This window comes from Labrus mixtus, chromosome 1 (genome assembly GCF_963584025.1).
Source record: "Labrus mixtus chromosome 1, fLabMix1.1, whole genome shotgun sequence".
Lineage (NCBI taxonomy): Eukaryota > Metazoa > Chordata > Actinopteri > Labriformes > Labridae > Labrus > Labrus mixtus.
Genome location: NC_083612.1, coordinates 21208407 through 21231312, shown reverse-complemented (window position 1 = coordinate 21231312; position 22906 = coordinate 21208407). Strand labels below are relative to the sequence as shown.

The 22906-nt window shown below is 40.6% G+C and overlaps 1 protein-coding gene across 5 annotated transcripts in view; it reads left to right on the top strand.

Moving 5' to 3' along the window:
- Window positions 1-6259: 6259 nt before the first annotated feature.
- The window catches only part of mical2a (microtubule associated monooxygenase, calponin and LIM domain containing 2a), a 29991-nt gene continuing 13344 nt past the window's right edge, over window positions 6260-22906 (top strand). For 3 of the 5 annotated variants that reach the window (XM_061038117.1, XM_061038109.1, XM_061038101.1), the window contains exons 1-17: window positions 6260-6651; window positions 10901-11108; window positions 11352-11468; window positions 12663-12764; window positions 14291-14446; window positions 14651-14751; window positions 14884-15141; window positions 16383-16498; window positions 16840-16966; window positions 17097-17187; window positions 18055-18202; window positions 20043-20242; window positions 20345-20448; window positions 20681-20752; window positions 20838-20969; window positions 21377-21481; window positions 22380-22646. In XM_061038117.1, the coding sequence (XP_060894100.1) occupies window positions 6391-6651; window positions 10901-11108; window positions 11352-11468; window positions 12663-12764; window positions 14291-14446; window positions 14651-14751; window positions 14884-15141; window positions 16383-16498; window positions 16840-16966; window positions 17097-17187; window positions 18055-18202; window positions 20043-20242; window positions 20345-20448; window positions 20681-20752; window positions 20838-20969; window positions 21377-21481; window positions 22380-22646 (2565 nt within the window). In that variant the 5' untranslated portion in view covers window positions 6260-6390. The remainder of the gene's footprint in view (window positions 6652-10900; window positions 11109-11351; window positions 11469-12662; window positions 12765-14290; window positions 14447-14650; window positions 14752-14883; window positions 15142-16382; window positions 16499-16839; window positions 16967-17096; window positions 17188-18054; window positions 18203-20042; window positions 20243-20344; window positions 20449-20680; window positions 20753-20837; window positions 20970-21376; window positions 21482-22379; window positions 22647-22906) is intronic. The other 2 variants (XM_061038128.1, XM_061038135.1) reach the window with 2 other exon arrangements.

The following is a 22906-nucleotide window of genomic DNA, read 5'->3' as shown; positions in this document are numbered from 1 at the left end:
CATTGAAACATCACAAGATCACGCCCTGGGTGAGAAACCCAGTGTACCAAACTGAGTGAGGCAGAGTAATGAAGCTGAACTTCCATATTTTCCAACTGTCCTCTGACATTTGTGAAAATAAAGAAAGCATGATTGACTTCAACTCTGCTTTGGTCACACACAACTGGCAGTTCTTCTTACCTTACAATTAGGAGCTTAACAGAATATTCATTTAACAATGGAACCAGCTTTACAGAAAGCTGCAGCTTCCTCCACTGCAGACAAATGAAAGGCCTACGTTTAGATTATGCTTACCAAAAACCAAACACGTTTGATACTACTGTGTCTTGAACGTATCTTGGCTGTAGATGACACGGATGACAATTCAAAAGCATTTCAGCCTGCTGTCGACAGACACTGTTACAAAAGCCCATGATAGCTTGGATTGACAAACAAATGAGTGTTAGGAAATGAAGTCAACTTTGGTCACCTGTTAGATCCCAGTGCTCTAATGACTTCCTCAATCTCATGCTGCTTTTACTGTCACGTTATTTGTCCACTGTTTTAGTTTTCAGATATAAATGTGTACCGAGTGACACAGTAGTTTATGCATCTGAGTAATTAAGATATGTGAGGATGTCATGCTGGGGATGAAAAACAATGTTAATGTGTCTCATGCAGCGCTGGAAGTTTGGGAGGCGGTGTAAACTTTCTCCTTCCTCTCTCTGCCATATGTTTCCTTCCTTGTTCCACAGGATTAAAACCGGACACTCGTGTCCAAATGTCAGCCTCACACATGAGATTTGATCACTCACAAATAGATGGGGCATGAAGTAGTAGTTTGTAATCACACAAAATGTTTACTGCTATATCAAAAACAGGGGAACATTTCGGCTATGTTTAGCTGAATAAAGATATGTATGGACGTGTCACATCCAGACCGATCACACTCTTAAAGATGGAGCCAGTGAAGGAGGCACAAGGAGACTTTGCTGTGGCGAAGTCCCATGCAGGATATCATTAACACTTTCCATCTGGCAGGGACGGACAGAGCACACCGAAAGACACGTTTTAAACACATCTTAGTCATGCTTTCAAATGACAGAGGTGGAATTTTACAGTGGGCATCTCTCCTCTGAGCTTTGATCAGGACAGGAAACCAGACTCACAACACAGGAAGAGTTTGGATGGGAGGCGGCTGAGGGAGCTCGCACACACTGCTTTAGCACTGAGAACTAAAATGTTCATTTAAGGTGTCTCTTTCTCAGTGAATCATCATGATTCAGTTTCTCTATACCAAAGACTCTCATGCTGTTAGTTTAAACAGGAGACTCCAGATCACTTGATTTGTATTGAGTTGCACTTTGGACATGTGTTTATTTCACACAGTCTTGTTTACAGGCTCTTATTTACAGGTTCTAGCTGTGTTGATATCTCCTCAGGTCATGTGTTGTTTGCTCCTGTAGCATTACACATGTCTAAATTGAGCCTGGCTTTACTGATTGTTGGCTCACACAATCTGCTATTTCTCCCGGGCGGTAATACTACCATCTAAACCTTCACTGAGAGACTCCCACTGGTCTTTGACCCTCACTGCCACTAACACTAATGCTTGTCTTTGCCTTTTGGTTCATACTAGGCTTTGTACCCATTTCTGATGTTCTGAGGGTTTTATGATTTTCTTTTTCGTTTCTGTAGTTGAACTAGAAGATGTGACATATGTACTGTTATATTAGTTATTCAGTAGACTAAGTTCTTGTATTCTTTTAGATTGGTGGTCAGAGTCAGAATAAGTGTTGAAGAAAGTTGTTTGTGTCAGTAGCTGGCTAGACAAACCTCTGTGCTCACATTGTCCGGATAAATCATTCTCTAAAGGAGCCATGTGGTGAGCACACCTCGTGGGCCAGACTGGCCTGTGGACATGAGCCCCGAAGCTTCATGAGCCTGCTCCTGTTTGTGTAAATGAACATTTTGTCTCCTCTGAAGCTGACTGACATTAACTGCTTCCTGACAGAATCTTTACCTTGCTTACGTCAGATTTTTTTTAAAAATTTGGGCACGGCTGCCTCACGCTCAGCCAGATTTCAGAGAGCTGAGATAATACTGTGGATCTCTGGGGCCGGGCAAAGGGCAGAGCCGGCAGGCTGAAGTCCACATGAGAGCACTGTTTTCCAGGGCATGCTGCCTGCTTATCAGGACTGCAGAGGGTTCCTTCCTGGTTTTCTTCAGTCAAGTCTGTAATTACTGTCGCTTGCTGGCTATGCTACAGTATGTGCGTTTCCCAGCATTCCCAATGTTTTCCTTGTGTTGTCAGCTCCCTATTGTACTTTGATAGCCTGAAGCTATGTGCTCTGCAGAAACAAATGACGCCATTGCATCACTGGTTTGACGCTGGTTTGGTGTTTTTACAGTTTTTCACTCTGAGTTGTTCTTTGTTTCTTAAAAGCAAACTTATGGTCACTTTCACCAACTGCACATTTAAAAGTATTACATGACTTATTTTGTGATCAGTGGATATACTTTTGTTATTTAAATCAAGGAGTTTGTTTGAAATGCCAAAAGCAACAATAGGTCAATCCCACCTGTGCAGCCAAAACCTGATCCAGATTTTCATGCCACGGCCTTCTTTTGAGATAAATAACATTTAAAAAAAAACATACATAACACATACAGTTGTATTAAGGGACCTGCTTCTTCGTAAAGATTAACACGGACAACTCAGTTGGGAAACAAATGGCTGTTATCTTTTTGAAAAAAATGTTACCCAAGAAATGTAGAATTTACTTTGGCTTAACAATAAGAAGAAAAAAAAAAAGAAACTTGTCCATTTTTACTGCTGAAACCTTTTGATAGATTCAAGTTTACAGTAAGGACGATGTTTCTCAGGGCTGAGTGTCACCACCAGGGTTGGGCAGTTGTAAAGTATCAACTTGCTGGTTTTGTTATTTCATGGTATTAGTTGAAAATATGAGAAATGGAGCATAAAGCCAGCTTTGTCCTTGGAGACTTTAATTTGACTATGTAGTTATCTATCTGTCCATGTTGTGGCCTTTTATCGGGTGCATTATTCTATAAATGGACTTGAGCTTGTATAGCGCTTTTCTAGTCTTCTGCATTTATGTTTACCGCAGGTCAAATCCAAATGTGAAAATAAAAAAACACAAGAAAATGTCGGTCTATGGTTTAAGGGAAGGCAGGTGTATAAAGGTGTGTTCAGGTACATATTTTGATCCCCCTTCTTTTTTCCTTTTCACCACCCAGGTGTGACAGGTACATTTTTCACATTTTTCACATTCCCCCTCTATCTTATAGATACCAATAGCTTGCCAAGTATTTTCCCCACACAGCAGTGCTGTATTTTATTATGTGCTGTTTAAAGGTATTATTTGTCTTTGGGGAATGTAGAAGGGGTTCTATGAACTTAAATAAGGTAAATAGATAAATCAAGTATCAGGAGAAAGAAGAGGTTGAATTGATAGCACAGCTCAAGTTTCATTCTATTATTCTACACACTGTTTATGTAGAAAGTAAACCGTCCTTCACAAAGACTGCTGTCTGTTTCACTCAATCCGATTATTTTCTAAACTGACTAAACCTGCAAACTGTCAATCTCTCCCTCTAGCACTATATGGTTTGGTTGTGATGTACGATGTGGGTGCGTTCGTTTGTATTCTTTCCGCTATGTCTGTCATTAGTCGTATTTTTACAGCCTTTCTGTGGGTTTGCTCTGTCAGCCCACGAGTGTCTTTCCATTCTGTCAGACAGAGATGGTGAAGTCATTGGACTCTTGTCTGAGACAATGCAGTTTGAGTGTGGAGCGCTGACTTTGCTGTGAAGACAGTGCGTGGTCCCTTTTCATTAGTCCTCTCAGACTCCTGCAACAGATGGTTCCAATAATTGTGCCTCTTTTACCACGTTACTTGGACTGTGAAATGTGAAAGCATTAGTGCAGTCAACATGTCTTTATTTCAACTTTCCACCAAAGCATGAACGATTATTTAACAGTGGCCAAAGTCTTAACTAAAATTATACCAACATACAATTTGCTGCTCTTAATGAATGTCAGACACAACTGCAGTTTGATTTTGTACAATAATTAGGCTTTTCTTTTCTTTTACATCCCCCTGCCTCAAACTAATTCATTTCAACTCCACAGTCAATAAACACTCCACAGAGGTTCTATGGAAGATATCATTTAGGTCCCAAACTCTCCACATACCCCATGGTAGAATACACAGCAATTTTCCCATCACCATCTGCTGCCATGCACGAGAGATTAAAGCACCTGCATCGTATATCATGCCTGTCTCAGTCATCGCTCGTCACTCTTAACAATCAGAGAGTAAATTCATGCAAAAAAAACCACAGTTGTGGTCCCGTGACTGCCTGACTGGTGGAGCTGGTGAGAGGGCTAGCTGGGTGTTGGGCTCATGCTGATGGAGCGCTTCAAAGCTCCTCTATCCACGTGGCAAAGGAATGTCAGCTCCCTGTGTTTGAGGCTGGTTGTCTGCTTTGAAAGGCCTCAGGGGTCCAAAGTATTTACCAACAGGACAGGGGCTTTTATGTGTAGAGAGCACACTGACAATGTTCTGCATTTTTAGTTTTCTTTCCCAGCTGAATCTTCCTCTGAAATGTAAAAAAAAAAATCAGCAGCAACATGAAAACAGGATGCAAACAAGCATCCAAACAGGATCTTGTGCAAATGAACATGCTAATTTTAGCCAAAGGACAAATGCTGGCATCAACATACAAAGTCTCACCATATTCAAATCCCACTCAGAGCTGTTGTGGCCCATGTTGTGACTGATCTTTGCGTGCATTGGTGCATCCTCCCTGGCTAAAGATCTCTGTGAGTTTGTCAGTTTTATGGCTCGGCCATGTTGCAACCTGAGGCCCTGTGGAGGGGTGTGACAGTAACACAGGCTTACTGTGGGGGTCTGTATCAGTGCTACCCAGCCTGACCTCGCCTGTAACCCTGCCCATCCCGCTCAATGGGACATTAAAATATCAAAAGCAGACTTCTCCCAAAACTCACAGAAGCTGTGGTCTCCACCCTACTGAGCACTCACATGCTTAATGTAGAAAATTTTCACATTTCCCCTTTGATGTGGAGTTCTGCTGCAGATTTTCTGGCTTGATTTCCAACATACTTGATTGTTGATTAAAGGAAAGGGGAAAGTTTGTTTTTAATTCAGTCATTTCAGCTCTATTCTGTTTTAGTAGCAGTGTCTTTCACACGAAGGCCCATATGTAAGCATACTGAATACACAAACCTCAGTAGAGAAGGTGGATTATTCAGCATGCATACCCCAATCAAAAGTCAATCCATCTCTGTAAGTGTAGGCTTGCATTTCAATACCCTTGTTTCAAAGGCCCCCTTTTGACTGCTGAAAACATTGTCTGGTTTTGAGCTGGAATGTAAAATACCACAAGACAAATACTTTTCTGCTCTACTCATCCATGGTTAGTGCTGCACGCTAGGAATGAAAGGTGCTTAACAGAAACAAACAGTGTGGTTCTTTCAATTTCAATACTAGAAAATCCTCTTTTTACCCACACTGAAGACAGAAACAAAGTTATTTTATAGAAAGTTGTCTGCTGGGAAATTTAGCTGTTAGTTAAAAACATGTTCTGTATGCATGTGTATCATGTGGCATGTTTGTGTTGATTCCTTGCAGCCTTCACATTAGTCTCCCTTTCCGTTTTAAAGGTTTTAAATTACCTTCCGAATGCCAGAAAAAATGTTTTGCCACAAAACTATAACTGAAGATATCTTTTAGAAATTCCGAGAGATTTCGATGATTCGTCCTTGTGGATATACCATGTTCCAAAAGTTCTGATCCGTGTTAAACTTTTAAATGAACCTTGAAATATTTGTGTTCAGAGAGAATAATCTCAAACCACAAACAGTGGTTATACCTCTCTAAAGCTTGAGTAGGAAATAGACTCATTTGACTTTTTCTCTTTATTCTGGTATTTTCTATGAATGTGGGTGTAAGCTGTTTCAAAATGCATGTTGACTTTACGTAGAGTCTTAATAAGGAACGTAAGAGAGCGCAATAATCATAATTCAGTAATGTTTGCTGGAGTCATAGAGCAGATCTAATACAGCTGTTTTTTAAAGTTTATGAAAATCAAAACAACAACCTATACTTAAAATATGTGTTTCTTTAAACTATTTGAATGAATAGAACACTTAAAAACACATAGGACTATATTCATAGAGTTAGTGTCCTAGAGCCATCTGTGAGAGACATTTAGCTATAAGATGACATCACTCTTATGTGTCTTGCCTCTGCAGACCGGGCATGACGGTGCGGGCCGAGCTGAGGGTGTAGCCACATCTGGCGCAGACTGCTGAAGTAAGCAGGAGCCCCTCAGATCACCAAACCATCGACTGCAGCAAGGAAGATGGGTGAGACAGAGGAGGAGAGGGATAGTGTGGGGAAGCTGTTTGAGAACTTCATCCAGGCCTCGACCTGTAAGGGGGCCCTACAGGCCTTCAATGTCCTCTGCAGACTAGTCGACCTGGACCCTGCAGACAACAGCACCTTCTACAGCAGCCTGAAGGCCAATGTCAACACCTGGAAGGCCAACGCTCTGTGGAGTAAGCTGGACAAGAGGATGTCACATAAAGAATACAAGAAAGGCCAAACCTGTGCTGGCACAAAGGTAAGTCTTACATACGTCTTTTACAGCTGCACTCGTCATGAAAGAGCATCAGACAACTAGGTAAAGGGGGGACTATTTTGAACTTGACTTCATACTTAACAATTGCCCCTTTTAGTTTATCATAACACAGCGTCATTTTCAGCATAAGTAAGAAGTTGAAATGCACATTTTATCACACTTGTGCTGTGATATCGTACTCGTTTTAGACTGTCTACTTTTTATTGTGTTTTTCCGGATACACCACCATGGTAGTAAACTGCCCAGTCTTAGTCAGCAGTGAACACACAATGATTTCAAACAGACCTTGTTTTCCTTATTTATTACTTGTGACTAGGATTATAAAAATTGTTAACGCAATGCGTTACAGCTGCAAACATTCCAGCTACAGTACCAACTATTGTAGTTTTGTTTTATAAATATATATTGTATATAAATTCAACATGACCATTGGATACTTAAAACAGAAAGAAGACAAATATTCCCTTGGATTGTTTTAGTCTATACTATTGTGTGATAAAATGTAAAAATATAAGAACCAAGCTTATATCAATTCTTAATATAAGGGAATTAAGAATATGAAACAGTTGTATGAATGTGTCTAAAAATATCATGAGACGGTTTTCATACAAAGCTAACGTTGATATTTTATGATTTAGGAACTATATTTGTGACTTTAACACACGTGGTTCCTGTTTTTTAGGAACAAACTGCACATTGTTCCTCCTCAGAGCTGTTAAAGTACATTGACTAGCGCCCCCATCTGCGGCATTGTCATGCACATCCCTTTCACTTCTCTCTGCCAGGACACAACACATCCACAAAATTACCGCTCACTCTTTAATCGTTGGAGCTCCCAATGTGCAGCACAGGAAATGAAAGGGATATACATTGCTTTGCACTAATTCTCTTCTTCCAACTCTTTGATGCATCCATGGCATTGCAATTGTTTAACCCAAAGGAGGGTTTTTAAATAAACGTAACATGGAACAGAAAAACCACAAACACACTTACCACTTAATCTATTCCTGAGAACAATTCACATGAGAGCTATTGAAGAGATTTCCTGAGATGACCAGCGTAAAGATAGCTGCAATGGGGACAAAATAATGATGTCAAGGTGTGTTTTGATGGGGGAGGGCTTGGCTGTATAGGTGATGAGGGAAATCAGGAAAACCTGGAGGAGTGTGATTACCTTTCAAGCATCAGCTGCCGGCAGCTTGAAAGGGTGTTTTTATTGCACACAGAAACAGGCAGCATCACTCAACAACTATGATTATTTGGCCCCAGTTATACTGAGGGTGTGCTTTGCTCTTTATAGGCTCTTCCTCAAAGGTTGGAACCAGGCCCAGATTGTTATTAAAATGTGTTTCAATTCCGTCAGCGTGCGCTCAGTTTTACTGGTTCTATCTGATCGAAGCCGAAACCAAAATAGGTAAAAAAAGAAGAAGAAGGTTAACACTGATGTAAGTGTGACTCAGTGAAGTCAAAAGTTATGGCTCTGAGTTTGATAGTGAGGTAATCTACAGGGATGTATTGTCTGTGTGCACACATGGAGTAACCAGATGTACCAGTGGCTTTTGTGTTTTATTGAAACACTTATGTCTTTCTTTTACAAGTCTTAGATTTTCAGAGTTTCTTGTATCAACACATTAAAGTGCAGCACGAGGTCTGTTTCAATCCCTCATAGTACAGACAATCTGCTTTTACTTGATAACTAATTACTCCTCTCCCCGGGAGAATCACAAGGTGTCGGTGACAACTCGCTTTTTATTGCAACTCAGCTATTTAACAGTGACGCATGTGAAATCACTCAGCACCCCTTCTTCATATTCCCGCTGTAGCAGTAACCTTTTAAAGGATGTGATGTCATTCACGTTTTATGGCCTGATACAGATGGCTACAGTGACACTGACAACAGTGCCTTTGTTCCACACAGCACAAGTTTCTCTTTTTTAAGAATCCATGATGATTACTCTCATCAAACTTCATCTGAGCTCTGTTACAAATCTTTATTCAACAGAAGTTTATTGAAGAGATAGCCCCGATCAACATTACACTTAATTTCAATGGAAAACAACTTCATCCCCATTTGTATTAATAAGAAACCCCAAATGAAGTATGTTGAACACTCGTGAAAATGTGCTCTACTTTGGTTAGACAACTAGTTAGTTATGATCAATTAAGGTCTGATATGAATGCCTCAATTTTTCTTAATCCCATTAATCACATGCTATTTTGTCCTTGTAGACGCACCGTAGATAAGCTTCTCAATATCAAGTCACAGTCAATGGAAAAGAACGACACCTCTGCGCCCTTGAATATCTCATCATAAAAGCCTTACAGTTTTTATTTTAAAATGATACATAATGGAATTTTGAACATGCAATTAAAAATGTGATTAATCAAGGTTAACTATGGAAATTCAGTGATTAATCGTTTGACAGCCCTAATTTCAGGTTTAGGATGATTGTTTTTGTGCCCTCAGCTGAAAGGATTAGTTAACTAGTTCATTGACATACAATATATATCCAACAATTTAACTAATTGAGTAATAGTTTGAATGATGTCAAAATGCTGTCATGTAAATTGTGACCAGCTTATTCTGAGACAATCCACAAAATATTTTCTTAGCTTTCACAAGGAGATCTCTACTCTCACAGAATCCCATAAACCTGCAACTACCTATCCACTTGAGGTGAAACATGCTCTGAAGGACAGATAGGGTTTTGTTGATGAGGCAGGGAACCACTGTGATCAGAGCAAGGTGTAGCAGAGATGAGAACGAGGTCATAGGTGGCAAGCTGAAAGGAAGTGTGTGTGTCCTGACTCAGCAGATGTGGAGCAATCTGTCAGGAAAAAGCCTCCTATCTGGAATAATACATTAGCGAGTGGAAACAGGCTAAAACAAATAGCACGTTGCTGCTGGCGTCTGACAGTCAAATGAAAATAGGTTATTTGAGTGTATATAACAAATATGCACATTGTGAAAGAACATCTCGATAGTATATCTTTAACATCCTGCCCTCTTTGTCTGCTGCTGTGTAAATTCTTTCCCTTACTTGCCTTTTGTTGAGAGACAAAATACACAGCTGCCAGACAGGCTTGTCCAGGCAGCTTTTCTACCACCTGTGTTGTCTTCGCAACTGAGAATACGTCATCCTGATCACCTCAGGCAACACACGATGACACATTGTGCTCCTCATCACTCATACCCCCGATGAAAGCACCCTGCATTTCAACCACACATCCAGAGAGGGGAAACAGGGAATGGCTCAAGCCATATAGGGGATGTTCTTAGATATAGCACCCAGTCTGAATAACTTTCAGAACAAATACGTAGGGGTAGCATCTATTGCGGCTCTCCTGACTTTGGGTTAACGTTTTGAGGACAAGCAGGGTGGCAGTAATTCCTCCTGTTTAAACTTGTTTGAAAGCACACTGTCTGCATACTGGTGATATTTAGTTGCCAGGCATTGACCTAGCTCTTTGTGCTACTGATAATTGGAAAACAAATTAAATTCTTTCCCTGGATGGTGACGAAAATCTTTTTTCAGACGAGACATGAGACTGTCCACCTTGTTGAGCACAGCAGGAACAACCTTGAGAAGTGTTCTGGTTCTGGGTTAAAAGTCACAAGAATAATGGCCCGCACATTTCCTCTTTATACAACTCTCTCTGCAGTGCCTCTTTACATGTTTAGACGAAAAGAGGAGTCAGTTTGCCAGCCTTGGTTCTTTCATCTATAATCAAGAAGATGATGTCATTTTAGAGCTGCACATTCTCAGACGGATGCTGTAACCTCAACTCACTGACTTCATGCATTTTTGGGAGGAGGCAGATGCATGAATACCACCTTGAGATATGTTAACGTTGTAATATTGGTTTGGATGGCTGGCAGAAGTTTGAAAAACTTTCTCATATGTCATTTCTGGTACATGAAGGCTCTTAATATGCTTTCAAAAACAATCCTTCTACACATAAAGAAGACAGGAATAATCCTCAGATCCCGTGTCTATCCTCCTCACATGTCCTTGAGTGAGACACTTCAGTCCTAAATACTCTAAAGGTGCAGTAGAGTTCTGATATGTAGATGTTGTAATGAACCTCTGTGTGTTAATAATTCATTTTTGTCTTGGCATCTTCTGCTGGAAAAGTCTCAGCCTTGTGTTATATTATAAAGCTGTCAGCATGATGTAGCTCACTTCTCTGTGAAAGGCAATGAGTTCGTTTGTCATTGTCTTCCGTCAAGTGTCTCATCATCGGCGGAGGCCCCTGTGGTCTGCGGACGGCCATCGAGCTGGCTCTGATGGGTGCCAGAGTGGTGGTGATAGAGAAGAGAGACTCTTTCTCGCGGAACAACGTGCTGCACCTTTGGCCCTACACCATTCACGACCTGCGAGGCCTCGGGGCCAAAAAGTTTTACGGCAAATTCTGCGCAGGGGCCATTGACCACATCAGTGAGTATCTGACTTTAACTGAGCTTTTGATCACATATTACTTGCCTTTGTGCACACTGTAGAGTATTTAATAAGACACAAAGGATATTCTGCACTCTATTTTTAAAGAATTCATCAGCGCTAAATAGTAAAAGAACATTTCTCAGCATTTATCTTGTGTTTCAATTTTATTGCTGCTGTCGATTTTAGGATAAAAAAAAACACATCTGTATGCAGATACTGATGTTTCTATGTGTCTTAAAGGTATCCAGCAGCTGCAGCTGATCTTACTGAAGGTGGCCCTGATCGTTGCAGTGGAGTTTCACATCAATGTGGAGTTTGACAAGCTGTTGGAACCTCCAGAGGATCAGGAAAATGAAGGTGTCAAAACATACATGTTTTCTGATATTCAAAGGGTTAGGGTTAGATAGATAAAGACATCAGCCTGCTTCTGTCAGTTTTTTTTTTTTTTTAAATGCAGATACCGTGCAGCTTTCCAGGGGAACTCTGCTCTGTTACTCTTTAGTTTGGCACTCTTCTTGAAGGCTGGTGACACAGCAAGGCACTTCTCATCCTGCTGTATTAAATATCCTTGACAGCTACAAATAAACAAGAGACAAATATTGGCAGTGATCTACTGGATCATCTTATTTGTTGCATGACGTCCGTGTCAGTGCAAAATTTATGCTCCACATTAACAGCCCCTACTTATTATGTTAATGCCAGCTACTCAAAACTCTTTCCTTTGTTTCTATCAGTCAAAGACATCATGATATTTTTACAACATTCAGCATTTTAATTCACTTAGATGACACGTCAAGCTGCATTTCCCTGACTGTTTGATAATCAAATTCCATTAAGTGTTAAGAAGTCAGCACAATATGCTTAACATTGATGTTTGTAGCACGGCACCGACTCTACATGACTACATGACCCTCTCCTCCCATGTTGGACTGTACACTCGCATAAAGAAAGTAATTTGGCACGTGTTTGTCGGGTGTTGTTTCCTCAGCTGGAATATCAAAACACACTGATAACAAAACGAGAGCCTCGTCTAAATTTAGACACAGACTGGTCCCTCCTGCTCTGCTGTGACAGTCTTAGCTGTGCCCTTGACATCATGGAAAGCATTTTACAAATGGTGATATTACACAACAAACAGCCAAGCTCTTCCTGTGCTGGTGGCACAAGGGCCAAATCATGAAACTTTTTTTTTTATTGGTCAAGTTTGCATGCAGTACAGCAACTTTTTTTTTTTAAGCTAACTTTACAGCACAAACACAGTGTGCACGTATGCATGTTATTTTGTATTCTCTATATTGGTACATTCTCTGCATTGACATGTGTTCATAGCAGGTGGTAAAGAGGTCCAGGAAGGATAGATGTTTCCACTGAAACCCTTGAAATGTCCTTGAGCAGAAATACCAATCTTTATCAGTTGACATTTTTTTCACATGCTGTGCTTTCACAATGTGCAGCATACTGCCCCCAAAATGAATATTCCTGGGATTTATATAACGTTTTTTTCTTTCAATGCGCTCTCACTCTAAAATTGTCTTTGTTTCCATCTGTCAGGGATTGGGTGGAGAGCTGCAATCCGACCTGCTGATCACCCTGTGGCTAACTTTGAGTTTGACGTGGTGGTGGGGGCCGACGGACGCAGGAATACTTTGGAAGGTGAGAAGACTGATTAACAGTATACATGCCTGAAGGATGTACTTGACCTCGCTCACAAAGCACAATATGAAGTTACTTGTGTCGGATCAGGGAAGGAACAATCCTTAACTCAAATGGAAACTTTCCCACCACCAACATTTTAAGCACAGACTTAGAGCCTATTGTCCTTCAAGTAATGACTCATTTTATCGAAACACAGTTTATTTTATTTTACTCTGTTTAGGTTTTACTGCAGTGATGTTTAGGAACATAGGCCTGTATTTTAAAGTTGATATGTTTTGTTTTATTGCGGCAATCTGTGAAGCATCATGCAGAACATAAAGTCTTTCTTACTTTTGATTAAAGTCGGATAAAAACCAGCACACCCTCTGTTTACAGAATAGTGAAACATGTCCCACAGGACTTCTTCTGGACAACCCGTGCTGTGTTATTTCTGTTGTGCAGCTACAAATAAAGCTCACCTTTTGTAAACTCAGATGTGTCTGAAGCCATTGATCTCTCCCAGTGGGAGAGGTTATTTTTGCAACATCGCTCAGAAATAGAGCAGAGCTGCGGCTCAGCGCAGCAGATGATGCATGCACTCTGGACTCTCCATCTGTTTTTTTTTCTTGCTGTTTCAGTCTCTCCTTAAAAATGCTGTCATCTAACAACCAATTCTCATCACATGTTTATTCCTAAAAAGGACATATTTAGTCAGAACAAGACGGTTAGCTCATTCTTCAATAATGAAGAGAGCTGGGGGAATTGATTTCCCCTTTGCAGTCAGCCTGCTTTTAACAGAGCGTTAAATGCAATCAGACCTGTAGAGGGGGAAAAAGTATGTCATGTTTTTTTAACAGTTACGGTGTGTTCGAGTTGTGACACAAGTTTAGCCACTTAACTCCTGACCGAAGAAAATAATGTCACAGGCTCATAAGTCACTTTGACACAAGCAGACAATCCACTTTCATTCCTTTCACACTTAAAGGGTCAGGTATGTTTACATTTTTAGTGCCTTTTTGAGGATTAGTTCAGGTTGTTTCATGTGAACCAGCAACATGTTGAACCTTGAGTTTACTCTTTTAAGATGTGGGCTTGGAGTTTATGATTTTTGATTGGACCATGGAGAGTTTCCTAGGTCCCTGTCTCCTGGTTCAAAACATACAGTGTTAAAAGAACTACTCTTTGGATGTAGTATTGCATATTGAAGACATGAATAAAAGTATTAATCCTCTATATGTCCTTATATATTGAAGTACATATTTCATCACTTACAAGACTGCAAGGCAGTAAAATGATCATAGCCTTTAATGCTTCACTTGTATTTCTTTAGATTAACTATGTATGTAGCCTCTTTCATTCATTTAAGGCTCTGCCATGTAAGATGCCTCTTCTCTGAAAGTAGTTGCCTTATAATAATCATGTGGCTTTATGAGGTTAGATCATCTTTGGTTTTGTCAGACATGCCTGATAACAATGTTTTGAAAATAGACATCCTGTATGTTTCTCTGCTTCATTTTTTATCTTTCCGTCTTTTTCTCTCTCAGGTTTCAAAAGGAAGGAGTTCAGGGGGAAGCTGGCGATCGCCATCACAGCCAACTTCATCAACAGGAACACCACGGCAGAGGCCAAAGTAGAAGAGATCAGCGGCGTGGCTTTCATCTTCAACCAGAAGTTCTTTCTGGACCTCAAAGAGGAGACAGGTGGGAGAGCAGCACAGTTAACCTGCTTCACTGTGGTGTTAGCTGCTATACTGTACAGATGAGATGGTGGCACAGCGGTGTCAGAGCAGAATTTGACATTTATGGGTTAAAGTTAGACAATCCTTGTGTCAACATTCAAGAATTTGTTCTGGTGGTGGTTTCTTTTTCTTAATAGCCTTTCTCAAATCACATCATGCGTTACAGGTATTGATCTGGAGAACATTGTGTACTACAGGGACAACACTCATTACTTTGTCATGACTGCAAAGAAGCAGAGTCTGCTCGACAAGGGAGTTGTCATTAATGTAAGTAGAATGCATTCAGGGCAGTTGTCCAAGGATCCATTGTGGCCCTATGCATTTTTATCATTTCTTATCTTATTATTTCTTATTTCTTATTTTCCTACGTTTTTTTTCTTCCTATTTCTCTTCGAACAGGATTACATCGACACCCAGATGCTGCTGTGCAGTGAAAATGTCAACCAGGAAGCTCTTCTGTGCTATGCCCGAGAGGCTGCTGACTTTGGCACCAACTACCAACTTCCAACCCTGGATTTTGCCATAAACCACTGTGGGCAGCCAGATGTGGCGATGTTTGACTTCACCAGCATGCACGCCTCTGAGAATGCTGCTCTTGTCAGGGAGAGGTTTGGACACCAGCTGCTGGTAACGCTGGTTGGTGACAGCCTGCTGGAGGTAAGGAACGGCGAGGAGGGGAAGTTTAGGAATTTAGTTGGGTATTTAGAATCCTGACTGCCTGTGAAAAAGATATGGCAGTCATGGCTGAGATTCTCAGATTGTTCTGCTTGAACTGGCGCTGTAAGATGACGATTGGAGACGTGGTTCCTTTGCAATTCTGGTATGTTATGTTGATGTTCTTGTTCCAGTAAGCTGTTAGCTCCCCTTCCATGTCCCTGTGTACAAAGTCATACTTTATGATCATGTCAGTGAAAGTAGCTAAAAGTATGTTTACTTCAGAGAGGATTGCTGTTATGACATGTGCAAGCTGATGATTACAGTTAAACAGATAGTATATAACTTAAAAGGTTTTATTCAAAGTTCCTTTTTTTGAACTTTAAATTGATCTTTTGTCTGTTTGTCTGTAGTTGATCACCTTAATGTTTGATTTACCCAACGTGTTATGTTTGACACACTTTATTAGTGTTATGCCTGCACATGAGCCACTCATATGCCGCTGCATATGCCAGTCAGATTGGCAAACAGTCCAGTGGCACATACTGGTAAGACTAGCATACGGGGCCGGCCCAGTAAAAGCTATAAAAGCCTGCCCCCATCCTGTCTGACAGGAGTAGTCTCCGTGCAATGCATGTGTGAACAGCCAGGTCAGGAGAACATCCGGAGCACTCCTCCTGAAATGATCTACATATTTTCAGGAGTGCTTATGTGAAAACGCCTAAAGACGCCACTGCAGCAGCACACTTTGTAGCTGTGCATCATGACAGTGTTGGCCTGAACTGCTCTGCATTTAAATATTCTGTGATCCTCATAGCGTTGCCTGTTTTAACTTGCCAGCACTACAACTTTCTATACTGATTAGAGCTCTCTAGAACTGCCGTCAATGTTGTGCTTTGCCTCTGTGCAATGCCTGTCAGCACCTGTGTTTCCAATCGGACTCAAAGCTGATCATTTGCTCTTACTGATATTGTTCCCTTTTTTCTAGATCCTTGCTTGTGTTGTTCTTACTCTCTGATGTACGTCGCTTTGGATAAAAGCGTCTTCTAAGTGAATTGTAGAACTTTTACTCAAATCGATCTGCACAGCCCACTGCTTAGCCGCATCCCTCTGCTGCTGCACTCCCCGACATGCACAGGGGTGCGAGGGCCCTTCATCACCGCTTGCCGTTTTAATTATACTTGTCTTTGTCATTTCAGCAAATCAAATCAGATCAAATGTTTTTGTTATGTGTTCATGTGCAGCCCTTCTGGCCCATGGGGACGGGTTGTGCCAGAGGCTTTCTGGCTGCCTATGACACCGCCTGGATGGTAAAGAGTTGGGCTCATGGACGGACCGTTCTGGAAGTGCTTGCAGAGAGGTTTGCACACACACACACACACACACACACACACACACACACACACACACACACACACACACTATTCGCAAAGTATTGAATTTCATTCAGTACCACCCACATGTGTGATCTATGTGTGTTCAGACACTTGTTTTCTGAATAAGCACTTCTTTGTTAAAGTGATGTTGAGTGAATAAATTGAATTGAAATAAATTGGTGAACTGTTTTTGTAAACGCTGCTGTATAGGATTGCTGCTAACGAAGTTTTGTTGTGTCCTTGTATACAAAGATAATAAAGATTCTATCTATCTATCTATCAATAACACCATGCTTTTTGCACTGTTATTTTTGTGTTTTTATAGGGAGAGTATTTACAGGCTGCTTCCACAGACAACACCTGAAAACATTGCCAAAAACTTTGAACAGTACACCATAGACCCTGGGACTCGATACCCCAACCTAAACTCCTCTTGTGTCAGGCCCCACCAGGTGAGAGGGAGAACAAAATAACACAATATCAGTTTTTTAACATTAGTCATTAAGCCATGTTCTTAATGAATACCCACTCCTTTTTGAGCTGTGTGAGATTTTAAACATCTTTCCTCCCTTCTCGTTTCAGGTGCGTCACTTGTACATCAGTGGAGAGCTGAATTCCTGTTCTTTGGAGCGAGCTGCTTCTATACGTCGGCCTGTCAATCTGAGAAGACACGGTAAATTCAACAGGAGCCGACAGAATCCTGTGTGTCGTTTTGATGAGTGTGTCACCATACAGTGAAGAAGATTTTGAGAACAAAGTTTGCTTGCTACTGTCTCTAATTCAGTATTTATGATAGATATCTGACTTTGTTACTTTGAAAGAAGCATCAGTTAAACCACACTTTGGTCCGTAGCTTTCCTTTCTTCTTCTGACTAATAAAAGCAGTAAAGAAGAGGAAACCTTTTTATTTCGGGAATACAACACAACTCAGAGTTTGTTTTTACATGTCAGTGCACTAAAAGGAGATGGGTGCTTTAACAGAAAATCTGCTAGGTTCATCAAACGAATAGTCAAACACACATATCTCTTTCTACAAATTCAGCTTTTCTTGATATTCTTGTATAATAGAAACCTGTATTATACTCTGCACTGAAATCATTCTCAAAGGCAGACCTGTGTATCCTGATAAATGTATGTGAGGCTAAAGTACTTCTCCTTTTTATAATTATCTAATCATAGTGCTGCAGAGTTGAGAATATGATTATATACTGTACGTCCTCTGAACTGACAGTAAGGACAGAAGTTCTATATACTAAACTGAGCTGTATGTGTGAGTAACTTGAGTCATTTACCTAAGGCATGGAGGAAGTACATGTCCAGACAAAGACAAAGTTGTGTACATACCTCAGCTCCCAGTATATCTGTCTTAGCTGTATTTACTGACACGTCATGTGTTGATCCTTGCTTCTTATTACATCATATTGTCTCCAGCATAACCTTCCTGGGGGTCTGAGTGGAGGATATTTATTGCTTTGAAAAGTTATGTGAGGAATGATTGCATTGTTTTATTAAAAAATACCTTTCCTCGTTTCTTGTGTAGAGTCTGAAATCAGACCAGCTAGGCTTCTCACCTGGTGCCAGAAACAGACCGACGGCTACAAGAATGTGAAGATCACAGACTTGACATCTTCCTGGAAAAGCGGCATCGCTCTCTGTGCCTTGATTCACCGGTTCAAACCCCAGCTGATGTACGTAACACATGTCTGATAATATCAGTACTAACATTTACCTTATCATATGACTTTACTGAACTTAATGCATATGACATAAGCATGGAACAAACCTGTTTTTTTTTAGCTCTGCGCCCCCTCTGTAACAACTAGTTGTGAGGGAATGCTTTTCTTATGGATGTGTTAAAAATACTTGGCATGTGAGTCTTTAATCTCCTCCTCACAACCTGTAGAACACTTGACCTTTTACGACTGATGATAGATGTGATGAAGGCTTCATACACAGAAGTCATTTATGTAAAGCTGGTTTGTAGTTTCTGCTTCAGACAGAGGAGTTTAGAGTGTAGATGTGTACATTTACACGTTTTTTCCAATGCATTTTTGTCACTTTATAAAAGGAATGGTTGTTCCACTACCCTTTTTTAATGTGAATCATCCAAAACATTTAAGTTCAAAATAATGGCCCTTTCTTTGCTGTTGATCTGGAGTGGTGCAACATTTTTTTTATTTTGCGGTACTCAGTTTGTGCTTGTGTTACCCACTAACAGGGCAAAATCTTAAAAACAGAAGCTGTGCCTTTTTTTTTTTTACACTTTTAAGGATTGGACTGCCTTACACTGCAGTCAGTGCGACTGTAGATTAGAACATTTACAAATCTAATTATATCCTCTCTGTAATTGTTGCCTTCATCCCCCTCCACATGCCACTATAATTTTGTGTGCTCCTGTAAGTTTCCAGGAACCACTGGCATTTTTCCCCTTCCCTCCTACATATGCATGCCTGTCAGCAGAGCAGACTGCAGAGAGGGGAGCAGGTTCACAGAAAAGAAACCTAAAAAAAAAGGAAGAAAGAGTGGGCCTCTGTACTTCCAGAATAACACCAACGTTTGTATGTGTGGCTGCTAGGTTACTGCTCTGATCATTTCTGATGGTGTCTGCACACTGTCACTTTAGGTAGACACATCAGAGCTGTTTCTTTCCTTCTTTAATATGAGTTAAACACAAGATACTTGTACTCTAATGAAAGGTCAAGCGCTCAGTGAAGAGACCCCTCATCTTAAATTATGACCCTATGCCCAATTGATAAGTTGCATAACCTACCACATGACCCTTAGTTGCCACCTCAACCAAAACATCATAACCACCTTCATCAGACCCCAGGCTCTGTTTATGCAAGCTAGTGACAAAGCCAATACTACACTACCTTACCACATAGCCCCTATCAACCCACCCAACCTAACTATTGGACAGGGCAGCAAGAGCCAGGACATGACTGTGGTTGTTGAGCGGGAATAAAAAAATAATTAGCTGCCATTTGCTACTGTGATATGGAAAAAAAAAACATTTTTCCACAGGTTTGATCATGGATTAATATCCAGTGTGAAGACATTCCATGTATGTAATGTTAACTGTTTTCAAAGATGTTTTCATACCAGTGTGGTTGAAGTCACCTGTCAGTCACCTGACGCCTCCATGTACACACATGAAAGTCTCTGAAATAATCCTTTGAAGAATTCCAGTTCAAACTCACTTTGCCTTCCTGTCTTGTTATTCAGAGCATCTCAAGTAGATATGACACTAAAATGTTCAGAAGTTAAAGCATTTCAAAGAATATGCAATTGAAAAAAATATCCATACCTTTGCATTTCATAGTTATGAAAGGCATTGTATCCTAGCAACAGATAGAGGTCAGTGGTTAGGGTGAATCACAGTGAAATTAAAGCTCGCTACAATCTGACAGAACAACTGTATATTTTTTTCCATCTGCCACACCATGACATACTGTATGTAGTGTGAATATTAATTTTTTTACTACCTTCCTCTTATTCAAGTCCCCCATTATGACTTTTTTCCATCAGAGATTTTGACTCATTAAATGAAGAAGACCATGCTGCAAACCTCCAGCTGGCCTTTGACGTTGGTGAGCGGGAATTTGGCATCAAATCGCTTACAGCTGGGAAGGAGGTGGGTGCCGATCAGGAGCTGGATAAGACCAGGATGATCATCTACCTGTCCAAGTACTACGAGCTGTTCCGTGGCACACCTTTACCTGCCTCAGGTACTCCACTTATGTGTTATTTCTAATGTTAGGGGTCTTTAGTAATGGCCGTGCACCATGGAAATAATGAAATGTTAAATTCAGCCATGTGTCACAATGCAGGTTCCAGAGGAGTGGATGAAAACAAAGAAGATTATCCATCAAGGGACGTCCGAAGTAATAATAATGTTCTCAATCATGCACTGCCCAGGAAACGGGTACCAAAGGTAACTGTAGACTAAAATATTTAATCTTATGCCCTTAATATCCAAATGAGTTGTTTCTAACATCCATTTTCTGTATGATTCCACTTCATGTGTTTTTTTTTTAATTGTTTATTCTGTCATACTCATTCTCAAATTATTCTAAAGAGCTATATATTAAATAAGCACAAGATTTCCCAGCAGTTATTGGCTTGAAATGCTTCACTGTTCAATGTTTATTTATTTGACTTTTCAGGATGAAAAGAAGTCAGATGGCACAGATCCCATTTACAAAAGGAGGCGGAAATTTAGCAGTTATTTGGAGGAGGTGTGTAACTATTTGTAATGTAAATCTCAACAACTTTAAGAAAGCCTGGTGATGGTAGGATCATCTGTTCTCTTTCTCTAATCAGGCCACCAATCTGTCTAGTAACGGGTCCCCAGTGCGAGAGAGCCGCGAGCCTAAGGAGAACAAAGTACGCTCAATGGCTTCTCAGTTGCTGGCAAAGTTTGAAGGCTCGCCCACAACGGTTCGGAAAACACAGGTAAAAAAAGACAACACACTCAGTACAGACCCACAGATTTTAATACAATATAAATATCCCTTCTTGTAGTAAGACTTTGGTTTTCAGTGTATTTCTAACCACAAATAATTGAGTCTACATGCATTACTGTATTGTTTGAAATGAATCCATTTATGTCTTTCTCTGTGGACTTTGTTAAACTGATTATATTGTTAAAGCCATAAAGAGCTGTTTCCCTTTTTATCATAAGTCTTAAGTATCTCTTAAGTTTCCCTTGTTGTGAGCTGGAGCCTTTGCTGGTTTAACCTTAAAACTTTCCTGTTGCTAATGCTACAAAGTCTTCTTTGCCTGTTAATCTGTCATTTCATTTTTCCGCCTTTTCTTTCTTCTTTTTAACGTTTTTTTCAAACCTTTCTGCAAAATCTCAGTCGGACTGCGAGAGGTCCTCGACACTGCAAACGCTTGACCTGACTGGGAGTCGGCACAATAAAATCAGGCCCCCGGTCCCACCTAAACCTCCTCCTGAGATGCAGGTAGTCTGGAGCAGCCAGACAGCAGTTTAGATACAGACTGTACAAACAGTAACCAAAGGCTAGTGCAAATCTGTACAGCTTAACATATGTAGGTAGGCTCATTTTTTCTTACTGTCCTACAACACATAATTGAAACACTCACACAGAAGCAAACATATACTATATTACACCCTCTACTGTAGTGTTAAGCTCAAGTGATGTTAATTACCCCCAGAAAAGGAGTTATTAGTCCTTTTTGAGATAAGTAAATGATCATACTGATTGTTTCACAGTCACAGGCTGGGAGAGTCACTTGACCAGTTTTAGTGTTTTCCCATGTTTTTGTAAAGAGTGAACTAGGTTGAGACAAAAACCAGACAAAATACATTTGCAGTTGCTGAAATCAGACCATTGTATTCATGCGTTAATCCTTTGAAACATCGAACCCTAAAGGCAAAAAAGCAAATGCAAGTGCCAAGAAAAGGATCATGTGAATTGTAAATGTAGCTGTTGGCTGATGATTCTTGTATCTCAGGTGTCAGACCCTTCAGTTCTTCACTGCCCTGAGAAGAATGTTTTAAAATCAGTTCTCTGGTCATAAATACAAACCCTGCCATGAATGGTGGTGTACGTAACTTTGGCAAAACATTGAGGCCAAGTACGTAATGTAATGGATTACTCAACCAAGACTATTTTCATACAGTTCCGGCATGACTTAACACCTCAGAAACGATGCTTTGAAACAGCAGCAGCATTGTGAAAATATGTGTGTAAAGAGCAGAAAAAACAAAACAAAACACCTGTGTAGTTATTTTAAAATATCTACTACCTGCAATATAATGACAAACTGCAGTTTCACTGTCTGATTCCTTAATGAGCAGTCATACAGCAGCTCACTTCTGTATATTATCCCTTACAGTTTGAAGTCAGTATCAGAAAAGCAGCACAACACTTAGTCCACCTGCCTCCAAAGACCCTGCCCAAACCCCAGCTCCAGCTCCAGTCCCAGCATCAATTTTCTGTAGTGAAGCTCAGACATGTTGATCAAACACACGCTGAGACGAAGCCCCCGCCTGAGCCTGAGTGTGCAGACCCCCCTGCGTCTCGTTCCTCCTGCCAGTCAGCCATCAATTTCATGTCAAGAGTCTTGCAGCGACTCAGGGAGGTGGATGAGCACATCTCTGAGGTGATCTCTATCTCCAGCTTCAAGTCTTGAACTTCTGATGTCTTCCCTGTCTACTGTCTTTCAAACCCTGTCTTTTTGTTTGCATGCTCTGATCCCCAAAAAGAACACAGAGTAAATGTTGATGATGTGTTATGCCTTGATTATACATTTAGGCTTGAGTAATGTGTAGTCAGGTGAAGAAGTCAGCCCCTAAATTATCCAGCCTGACAAAAATGGCAAAAGCAGCTCTGCAGACCTGGCACTGAATGAGACACAGGAGA